The sequence below is a fragment of the Vicugna pacos genome, chromosome 3, assembly GCF_048564905.1.
Source record: "Vicugna pacos chromosome 3, VicPac4, whole genome shotgun sequence".
Taxonomy (NCBI): Eukaryota; Metazoa; Chordata; class Mammalia; order Artiodactyla; family Camelidae; genus Vicugna; species Vicugna pacos.
In genome coordinates this window covers 56,739,409-56,751,300 of record NC_132989.1, presented here as the reverse complement: position 1 = coordinate 56,751,300, position 11,892 = coordinate 56,739,409, and the positions used below count along the sequence as shown (strand labels likewise).

General features: G+C 36.8%; 1 protein-coding gene across 10 annotated transcripts in view; it reads right to left on the bottom strand.

Annotated features, from left to right (window-relative positions):
• The window catches only part of MCTP1 (multiple C2 and transmembrane domain containing 1), a 604,116-nt gene that overhangs the window by 13,444 nt on the left and 578,780 nt on the right, over positions 1 to 11,892 (bottom strand). For all 10 annotated transcript variants that reach the window (XM_072958382.1, XM_072958380.1, XM_072958381.1 and 7 more), the window contains 2 exons: positions 6,899 to 7,008; positions 2,451 to 2,560 (listed from right to left, as the gene is read on the bottom strand). In XM_072958382.1, coding sequence (XP_072814483.1) covers positions 2,451 to 2,560; positions 6,899 to 7,008 — 220 coding nt within the window. The remainder of the gene's footprint in view (positions 1 to 2,450; positions 2,561 to 6,898; positions 7,009 to 11,892) is intronic.

The following is an 11,892-nucleotide window of genomic DNA, read 5'->3' as shown; positions in this document are numbered from 1 at the left end:
GCCATAAAAAGTTGAGATCATGCTATTTGCAATAACATGGATTGACCTCAAGGGCATTCATTATGCTAAGTGAAGTAAGAGTATGATTTCACTTATATGTGGAATCTTAAAACACTAACAAAAACCTAAGTTCATAGATACAGAGAAAAGATTGGTGGTTACCAGAGGCAGAGGGTGGGAGGTGGGTGAGGGAGTCACAAGTTACAAATTCCAAGTTATAAAGTAAGTCATGGAGCTATAATGTATAGCATGGTGACTATACTATATTGCACATTTGAAAGTTGCTAAGAGTAGATCTTAAAGTTCTCATCACAAGAAAAAAAATTTCATTTCTACATCTCTGGAAGTTAGATTTTTTAGAAACCAATTTTCTTTCAAATTATAAGAAATTTAAATTTAATGCTTACAAAAGTTTCTGCTGTGATTGACTTACTTGGATCACTTCTTGGATTAGAATGGCCAAGGACCATGAAAGATGAGCCATAGCTACCCATATTAAATTATTCAACAGTCAGTCCTGTGCACTACCTGAAGAGCAAACGTGGATGAAGGGCAAATACAGATGAATTTGGAGCTATTATATGAAAAAACAAAAAATTCAATGAGGTAGAAATGTCAAAATAATGTAGAGAACTACAAGTACCTATTCTACATGTTCTATGGTATAATGTAGAATTTCAGTGGGATAAGTACTGTTTTACATTTATATTATACTTAATAAATTACCAAGCCTATTCACAAAAAAATATATAAACAGCTTTACATGAAGTCAGCAGACTGGTAAAAACTGGGTCATAAACTACAGCATCTTGGCTATTCTTCAGGGAGTTCAGCAGAATAAACTTCTGCAATTATGATTTTGGTCCCTGTCTCCCCATGTGAGACCCATGTCTTAAATTTCTGTTTAATATTTCAGCAATCACCTACCACTAAAGGAATACTGTTCTTTGTTTTATTTTATTTGATGAAACAAGAGACCCAAACACATTCTCTGAAAATTACTTTCAAGATAGCTTGCCAGTGAGGCCACTGTAGGTTACATAGCCAGATGTCTGCCATGGGCTCCAGTTTCTGAGAACTGGGGAAACGAAACCAGAGGTCCCCCACCCAACACAACTGAGATGGCAGGTCTGACCGTAGGTTAGAGGCAATAAACTGCCACACCTAAGGCCCTACCCTAATTCCTTCAATAAAACAGCATCTGTTTTAAATATCAGAGGAAGGAATGAAAGATGATGGCTTGAACATACAATAGGGACACAAGAAATGCCTCTTCCCTTGTATAGTGAAAGTGCTGTCTTTGTTGAAACTGTTTCTTTCAAGTATAGAAATTAAGGGAGGAAAACATAATCACTCTTTCCCTCACCCTCCACTCCCTACCCAAGGTGTAAAGGTAGTGATAGTGATGATAAGGAACAAGAGGACTTGCTCAAGAGATGACAAGATAAGCCAAAAACAATAGGGAGATAACAATTTTAAAACTAGAGGGCTTGCAGACATCAGACCCCTCTTCATTTTATTCCAGCATATTTTTTTAAAAGACGTGAAAAGAACAAAACATTCCTTTTCATCTTTTTGCTTTCAGTGTAAGCACATATTTTTTGAAGTTAAGACCCATCTTGGTTCTTTGCAATTCGTGTAAGTCTAGAAATCTTAGGTGTACGCAGGCCAGGGGCAAGTAGAGAACTCTACTTCCACCCAGTCATGTTTCTATATAATTAACGTAGCTGTATGTTAGTCGACCTTGGAGACTGAAAGTTGAGTTTTCCAAATGAAGAATTTTGTCAGATTAAGGGGAAAAAAAGATCCAAACAATGAAGAATGTTGAAAGTACCACCTAAGTGGAGTCTAGGTACATAGAAACTTAGCATGCAGCGTGACTGCATTTCACATTAGGACCCCAGAAGATCACCTTTAAAGTGATAAGTTTTTTGCAGTAGCATTCTTGTTTAGTACACATAAAGCAGGGTTTTTTGTTCCCAAGCAGCCTACCAATGCCAAGGACCTTTTTCCTGCTTCCTAAAGGTGACCTTTTAAACAGGCAGCCGCATATAGTACCATGTTTACGGACACTTCCACAAGATAAAGTACCGCAGCACAAAAGCATATTGTCCTAAATGCACCATATGGATCGAAATGTCTCTGTTTACGTGTAAGTGGCGAAAATAAATCAGAGTGATATCTAGACAAAGCTACACTTTGATATATGAAGAATCTGTACAACTACATGTTTATAGTATGATGAAGCCTATGGTGCCAGATAAGAAAAATGCATTTTGCAGGTAGACCTAAATCTTTATACTGTTGTGATTTTTAACTGACCTGTCTCTTTTCATCATGGAGTAGGCTTCACGACCATAAATATAGGAAACAACTGACAGTATAACTCATCCCTTGAAAATAGTTTGTTCTTAGCAGTTATGACAGTTTAAAAAAAAGGCTTTACTTACCCCAGACAAGGACAATGTATCTCAGTGGAATGAAGTACAGGATGACTGTGAACGCACAGAGGGCTACAATGGCCAGCCAGCTTAAGAATGGGACGGTCCAGTTGAAAGTGCTGAATGAGAAATTAACACATCAGCAATCTGAGCACTTCATACTTTTTTCAAACAAAGATTAAAATAAATGTGATTCTGATTAAAAATCTGGACTAAGGATCTAGTAAAGACTGGAATTCTCTCTGGAAGAGAAGCCAATTGTCATAGGCTATAAGACAACACAGGTGAGTCATAATTGGCTCAGCTCCACGAACACAGGACCTGGGTAAAGAGTGATGCCACCAACCCCTCCAGATTGTCCCAGGTGACTTCAGGATCCATAGTCTTGCACTACTTGGGTGACTCCCATGGTTTAAAAATCTTTTTCTACTTCTAAAACTAGTACTCAATCTTGTGTTCTCCAAATTTTCATAGAGGAGAATGCCCCTGGCCCTACCATTTTTTCTTCTATGAACTGTCATACAGGATTCCCCACGGAAAAAAAAATGTTGCCAGCAATTGTCTGTGGACCTAAAGCTTACACCTTTGTGTAACTCAGAACTGTAGAGACCCTCAGAGGAATAATTACTTCTCACTTCAGCTATGTTTCAAATGGAACTAGGTTTTTCCCAGAAATACATACATAATAAAGAAATAAAATACCATATGATATCACTCATATTTGAAATCTTAAAAAAAAGACAAACTTATTTGCAAAACAGAAAGACTCTCAGACAGAACAAACTTGTGGTTACTGGGGGGGAGGGGCCTAGGGAGGGATAATAAATTGGGAGTTCGAGATTTGTAGATACTGATTGGTTGGTTGATTGATTAATATAGAGATAGATAAACAAAGTTCATGCTGTATAATGCAGGGAACTATATTCGGTATCTTGTAGTAATTTATAGTGAAAAACAATATGAAAATGGATGTATATATGTTCATGTATGACTGAAGCATTGTGCTGTACACCAGAAATTGATACATTGTAAACTGACTATATTTCAATAAAAAATATATATACAAAAAAATAAAGAAATAGCATTCCCTACTATTCTCCCTATATAGTTTCTAGCAAAGGAGAACATTGCACATGGTTGATTTTTAGGGGGCTAGTGAAAAAAGAGTGTAAGCTGGAAAAGCGTGGGTTATAATGAGGCCCTGGTTGATGGGTCTGCAGGGTTCTCACTGCTGGTGACTGAAAATGTAGAGGGTCAAGGAAGGCAGCAAGACTGAGTATTGACAGAGAGATAACATCAGAACAAAGAATGAAAGTGGGATCAGTGAACAGAAGGAGAGGAAGTTACAAAAAAGAGTACTAAGATGGGAAGAAATTTAATGGGACAAAAAGGAGAAAAAAAGAAGAATCAAGACAGAAGGCAAAAAAGTTGATGTAGAAAATCAGGGAAATAAATAAAAATCAGGGAAATAAATAAATAAATATATATATATATATAAAAGAAAATCAGGGAAATGGAACATGGAAAATATAGTTTAAGGCTTTTTGTGTAGAAAAGCTGTAGTGAATCTCTGGTAGTTTTTAAGAGAGTGGCATGGCAAAATTATAAAGTACACAGAACCACTGCACGGCGCCTTCAGGATTGGGCTTATAACCATATTGCTGTTTACAGCATACCATTGCATCAGTGTTCCCTCTCCAAAGAGGGACAAACACATCTTGTTGAGGGACTCTCTAGCATAATTTAATGAAAAAAAAAAAAAACAAGCTAGTAAATTTGTGTTTCAAAGCCTAGATTCTGCTTCTTGACTTCAGACAGCCAACCTCTGTAAAAGTCGACTTTCCCCTTTATAAAATGGGAACAGCTTTTATTGGCCAAGGAAGACTGGTAGTGATGGTAACATGTTTATGTGAATCCAAGTGGTATTATTAGAACTGATCAACTCTCGGAGTCTAAAGTATGGCATTTCTTTTTATAAAGCCATGAGATGGGCCCTAAAGACACCTCAGGAAAATACGGAATTGTACATGACATGGATAAATAAATGTTAGTGTTTTTTATTTCTTATAATTTCCTGGTAAAGAATGTTATATTCACTTGGGGTGGGGTTTTCCAGGGCAGGTTTTGTTCCAATAAAGGATGACTGTCAAGAGATTTTTCTCATGCACTGCCCTTCAGCAGATCACTTAGAGTTATTCCTTAGCTTTGTGGCATATGGCTTGCTTTTCATCTCTCTCTAGGTCAAATGTTTCCTAAAAATGCTTTTTTTCTAGTAAAAGAGCCAAAGCTGGATCAATCTGCTTATCTCATTTTTAGAGTTTGTAACTCTTGGGGTCTGGCTTTTCTGTCGTGTTTTCTTCCTCCTGTGGCCAGAATGAATGTCCTGTAACTGTCATCAGGAAAAGGATGCCTCTCCTCCTTCACTGACACCTATACTTCCTTGCCTCTGCCTGCTTGTGGAGAGAACAGAAGGCTTAGGATCTGCTCGCTTTCCTGTGGCTCAGCTCAGAGCCATCCCTCCACCACTCCATGTGCGGGGGCCCTGCCTCCTTCTGGGCAGGCTCACGGCAGTGCTCCCTGTGTTCTCCTTACTCCTCTTGGAAGGATAAATGGCAAAGAATAGCAGTGTAGTTAATGTCAGGGAAAAAAAAAAGACTGCCCTTTTCTATTTCCACAGTGCATTATGGAATCTAAATCTAGAATATGATCTTACACCCCAAAAGAGACACAATTCAAGAAAGTTCTGGAATGATTATTTAGTAACAAGATGTGGTAATTATGAAGGCTTTCATTTTGTACTTAAAGATTGCTTCTGAATCTGCTTTCTGGATACATGCATTTTACCCTATGTGACCCCAAAGGAGTCTCTCTTTTTCACTATTCCAAACATTGTGCAGAAAAGATGGCTCCTACAAGACTCACTGGATCCTATGCTGTTCCTATACCTCAACCAATTCCTGGCTATACCTTGGAAAGTTCTACACAACCCAGTTTTTCCCAAGACTGGTCCACAGCCAGGATCTGGTGGTGTCCTTCAATTGGCCACAGTGTTTTCCAGCCCAACACCTGTTGTTGAGGTCTCCTACCCCCCAGTGTTATGAAGCAGCCTCTCCCACTCAGGTATTCACCATCGTGACCTCAGAGCTGCCCCCAGGATCTTCTGGTATAAATGAGAGGTTTCTGTCAGGTACCTCAGACAAAGAACAACACTCAATAGGGAAATGCCCCATTTGGGACTTCACACAATGCGTCAGTGGATAGGTTGTAGAGAGCAGGGGAACAGTCTACGAGCTGGAAATAACATGGAGAAAAAGAAAAGACGTGGAAATCAGTCTTCAGAAGTCTAAGACTGAATGTTGCTCAGAGGCACATTTGGGGGTGAGAGGGAGTCTGTTCTGTCTAATCCGAAAAAAGAAGGTGGAAAGTCACCTATGCACATGTGGAAATGTATTAAAAAAATACACAAAATAAAATGCATTATCCCTTGAAACATGAAAGGCACCAGATGAATGACTCACACCTTTAGTGTAAATAATTTACTCCTTTCAACTTCTGTGTATGCCTAAGGACCCAAATCTGCAGAACACTTTAGGTTATGAATAATAAACAATGAATCGATACATGAAACTGGGAAAATGTAGGCTTTTCCAGATATACAGCACCCCCTCTTGAAAAGACCATTTAAAAATCATTATGTAGGCCACTTTTCACATAGTTTAGTAATATGAGGCCTTAGTATATTGTTTACTGATAATTAATTATAAATCTGCCTTACCGTTTTTATAATGAAAGTTTCTTAAAAAATATATTAGTAAATAAAACAACTTAGAAACACAAGTAATATAAGTTTCTTAATTTTACATTAGATCTCAATGAAGTAATATTTTCTTCCTTTAAAAAATTAAGTTTTTTTAAACTATAAATTTATGTGTATTTTCTAAAAGCATTAGCTTCTTTTATCTGTGATTATGATCTCAGCTATTTAAATCCACAAAATTGAAAGAATATTTTTGCAGGGTGCTATATATAAAATATAGTATTTTAAAAATTTAGAGTAACTTCATGAAAATATAACTCATCCAATAATAAAATGCAGGTGTGTCTTGATTACCTGAAATCCTTATTTAGCTTTTTTTTTTTCCTATCACGATTTCATATTCTGCGTAAGAACAAAGTTACACTGTGAAAATGTGAGAAAATTCAGGACGGTGTTATTTCTTCAAAGCTACAAGTATGACTTCTTTCCAACCAATATGTTCTAAATTTCCAAGAAGGAAAATGACAGAACTTTCATAAAACCAAAGACTGGCAGAAACAAAGTAAATAATGATGAAACTGAGTGATACATCACCCAGAAAGAGTGTCCCCTGTCAGAAAGAATGTGGCTTTTCACCCTCTGAGAAACAAATGGACATTGTCCCACAGAAGGCCAGGGCTCACATGTCAGCATCACTCACTTCTTTATCCTTTCGCCAAAGGAAGCCACTTCATCTAGGATATTCTGGACACTGATGCATACCTCCTGGATGGCATAGATTTTATTTATAAATCCCTTTTTTTCACTGTCCTAAAATACAATAAAGAAGAGAGAGAGAAAGAGACTTTATGAGTAAAGATATTCTTCAGTGCTTGAATTCTTTTAATTGTCCCACTCTTACATTTTTGAACTTAAACTTCATTTTTGCATATATATAAATGCATACATAGAGCGCATGAAAACTTCCGAATATCATCTGAGGTGGAGGAGGAAGAGTACCCAGCATTATCAGCCTATGCTAGTAGAAAAGTGGCTGCAAAGCCCAAGACTCAGACTCTGTTGCTCTTGCCCTGAAGAACAGGAACATTTCAGCCAGGGGGAGGGGAGGTGTAAAGATGTAAGGGCGAGATCAGGTCTCAGAATGACCAAATCTGGAAACTGTGCTGACCTGGGACCCACCATGACTCGTAAGACTTGGCAGACCCAGTTTCTTGGCCCCACTACCAATAGACCTAAGTTTGGTCTTGGCTTCAGATATTTTAACAGCAAGGATGCTGGATGCAAATAAGAAGACTCGTGAGCAATGAAAACTGCATGCATGCATGCATGCATGCATGCATGCATACATACATACAAGATCATCTGAAATCCAGTAAGTGGACCCTTCCTAAACAGCACCCTAAGTAGCTAAGATCACAGTAATCCCGGCCCCCATCTTGAGAGTAATAGTCACATATTTCATGCTATATTAGTCAGGGTTTGAACTAGGGATTTTTTCCACTCTTTTTATTTAATTCTCCATTTTAAAATTTGGGCTGGATTTAAGCAAAGCTGGTGTGCTCCAGGGGATGGGTAGGTGAGGACTGAGCATAAAACATCCAGAGAGTGGTGTCAGCCGAGGGGAAATGTGCACATTTTGTAATTTTAGACCCAGAGGAAGAAATCATGGCGGCCTTTCACGATGGAAAATTCTGCTTAGTAGCCTGGCATCACAGGCACTTGCCTAGACTGTTTGGTGGAGACCATCCAACCCATGACTCCATTCCCCCATGCCAGCTTGAGTATCTATGGAAATGTAGATCCAATTTCATTCCTTTAACTTCTTTTGAACACTCGCACACTGTGCCAGAACACTTGAGACCTCATGTGGCAGTCAGTGCTGGCTGAAAGCAGCCAGGAAGCTAGAATAATAATGTCGTCATGTTGCACATTTACATACTGACTTTATTTCAGAAGAGTCTAAAGCACTTTGCACTGTGAACACTTGGCTAGGGCTGGCATCCTGCCACCTTAGAAACCGAGGGCAAGTGAATGACGTGTGTGAGGACAACAGGGTACAGTGGGACTGAGGACATGGATGCCAGTCTTATAACATAATCTTTAGATACCAGTTACTTAGAGCCTTCATTTCAAATTTAATTCCCATGGGAGATACTGTCTACATTATTCATCTTGCTTATGCCAAAACGGACTGTCAGGCAATGAGGTAGACGAGATACATAAGGCTCAAAGTATAAGAACAATTACACACTCTCAGAGTCCCCACAGTCTTCAAAAGTCACCCTTCACTTGTCATTATGACAGGGGTGCATCAATTTCTTGTCTTTTTTCCCCTTCCCAGTAATAACGCAAAATGCATTAATTTCACCTATGCAATTAATTGTACATTTTTAAATAACATGGATAACCAGAGGCTCCTTCCATAATTACAAAGTTAGTCTGCTCTAATAATCTCCATGGCCTTCGGTGTCCTCTCTCAAGCACCAGCTCAGTTCATTTTTCACTATGAAGTAAAGTGCTCTTATAAACATATTTTAAATGCAGAATAAATAGAGCTGGAGTCGAAGCATGCTGGTTATACAATGAAAAGTTCATTGAGAATAATGTCTTACCAGCTTGAAATCATAATGTGAAAAATACTTCTTTCACAATAGCAATAAAATGGAAAATAGCCATATCTTAACAAGAAATGTACAGAATCTATATTAAGAAATTAGAGATACTATGTTTCTGCACTGGAATACTGAATATTAATTAAAAGAATGTATTTTTTTTAGTTGAACATAAAGATTTAATGCAACTTCTAGCAAATCCTAATGTGTTTCGAGTGGAATGAAATGGGAAGGATCTGATAAAGTGTTTTTAAAATTTGTTTGGAAAAATAAATGAGTACCTATAATCAAGAAATGTTTGCAAAAGATAAATAATGAGAAAGCATTTATTGTACCAGATACTTCAGTAATTAAGATATGAAAGATAAGCATTGAAAAAGAGATCACTGCATGATAAAGCACCATCATAAATCTATCATAAAGAAGGAAGTACTGTTACTAGGCAATTGTTTTAACTATTGCGGGAAAATTAGGTTAAATCCTACCTTAGTAGATTATTAAACCTATCTGAAATAGCTCAAATGTACCCCACCATCTACCTCAAATTAAGGTATACCCCAAATACACTGTAGATTAATTAAAAAATGAAAAGCTAAAAATGAGTTATAAAAATAGAGGAAAATATAGGTAAGTTATTTACTGTCCTTGGAATAGGAAAGAACTTTCTAAACACACAAGCAGTAAGGGAAACCACAAAGAAGAAGAATTGCTAGCAAAAGTTTACATAAAATTTAAAAGTTATTTTGTCAAAATTCATCATAAATTTAAAAGATTACATGGGAAAAGATTTCAACAAGTATGACAAATCAAGGGGTGGGATTTCCAATATATTCAATAAACATCTGAAAAAAATTCATTGCATTTATATGTATTATTAAAAAAAGAAAAGTCACTAACATGTTGGGTGGGATTAATTGTGTTACATACAACTGACAGACTATAAGAAAATCACAAAATACTGCTTAAAGACAATGACAATGTTTATGATCTAATAGAAAATGAAAAGACTGGGAAGTAAATGTGATAGAGTACAATCCTAACTTTTCCTTGAAATGGGTAGGTTCGAAAAAAGATGAAGGAAATGTGTCAAAATATTAAAGGTAATGGATGTTTACCTTCTTCACACCTTCCTGAAATATTCAAATTCTTTACAATTAGTATGTTTCACTTTTATAATCAAAATAATTCTCTGATTTTCCCCATTATCATTATTAAAGTAACATCTGTAGAAGACATGAATGAACTGGTACTCACTGGGCACGACTTTACAAGGTTTATCTATTTTTTCTTAATGTATTTTTTTGTGTTCTAAATTATTTTTAGGAAAAAAGCAAAGTGTAAATAGACACTCATTAAGCACTGTAATGTGCTGTTCACATAGCTCATTCAATCCTCACAACCATCCTACAATGTAGATTTTTTTTCCCACTTCATAGAAGAGGAAACTGAGGCTCAGAGAAAAGTGACAGAGCTTGGATTCGGACCACAACCGGCCAACTCCAGAATCTGTTCTCTGTGTGATATACCATGTGACCTTCCCATTTCTACCCAGGAATCTTTCAGTTCCTACCCAGAATCCCCGTGAGAGAAACAGGAAGAAAAGACTTGCAAACATTTAGAAACTTATTCCTGTAAATACCGTGATCAGCAAGAAAATAAAATCCAGAAACTTGATTCAAAGGTGGCAGATATATTAGAAACCACCAGATTTGATGTCAGCAATGCAGTGTGCAAACATGAAGTACGGAATCTTCATTAGTAAGGTATGTCTTTTCAGGCACCTACAAAGGCTGTTTTTCAGTAGATACTTTAAGTACAAGTACTGGTGTATTATTATTGGCTAAAGAGTTTTTTTAAAAAATCTGCTCACTTTTAATTTTCTTTCTTTCTTCCATAAGCCCATCCCACCCTCAAGCCCCTCACTCCTGGCCACCAAAATCCAAAATAAAATGGTCTGTAAATGTTGGCAAAGTTTTGAGAAGCAAATACTTTGGGATAAAATTTTTATTTTAAAATCTCTTTCATCAAATTCTATATTCTTCCACTGTGGTCTCCAGCCAATGAAGTAATTACTCTTTATATACAGTATATGACCCAAAACTGCACTAGGTAATGGAATTGCTCTGTGTTGCATTCCAATATTTCACACTTTTTTCGCTAATGTTCAATACTTTATTAGTAGAGAATAAATTGGTACATTTCTTTTATTGTCGTTTTTGCTTTCCTTTATAAACCAGCTTGGATGAAAGAAATATCATAAGGTAGTTAATCATCCAAAGGCTTGGTAGTGACACTTTTTTTTAATACATTATTAAGGTTTCTTTTGAAGATGTAAAAAAAAATTACCCATCAAAAAGAGCTATAACTATAAATCTGAAAACATGTGAGATTTATACTGTACAAGTTTTTCTAATGATTCTATATAATTTTTAAAGATCTTGCTGTTTTTACTAGTCCACAAAATATCAGTAAGTACAAACTTGAATGATAGTGATTCATATTCACTTATTTTACTATAACATGTCACAACAGAAAGTTAAGTAGATTTTTTTTCCCAAAGAAATATCTACTTCCTAGCTGTGGGATATTTAGGAAAACCTAAAGACGTAAAGAATGAATATGTGCTCCTTATGTATTTGGAGAATCCTATTCATTGACTTTCAAGCCAAAATGACAAGTGCCCCTACTCACTGATTCTGTTCCAAATCGGAAGAAGAAGCCAGAGTGACAGGTGTCAGGGGATGTGTACGTAGGCTTGGGTTCTTCGTGCACCCAGCTGCATCCTGCGGTGGTTATTAATGCCAAAGAGGTCAGTGTCAGCCTGCTTGACGGTACAGAAAATGAATCTGTTGAACACCTGTGCTGTATCGATCATATTGGGTATGTAGAATATGTTTGCTTGAAATATTAATGTTAGAAAATTAATGTTATTTCACTTTCTTTGTAGGGTGAGAGTGTGTCTTGATAGTATAAAGGGGGAGCTATTAAGTCTTACATCAGGATGAAAGTAAAACAGAACTGTCCCAGCAAACCAGGGCATATTCCACCTTACTTATTATTTCCCGGAGGAAGCATGCAGATT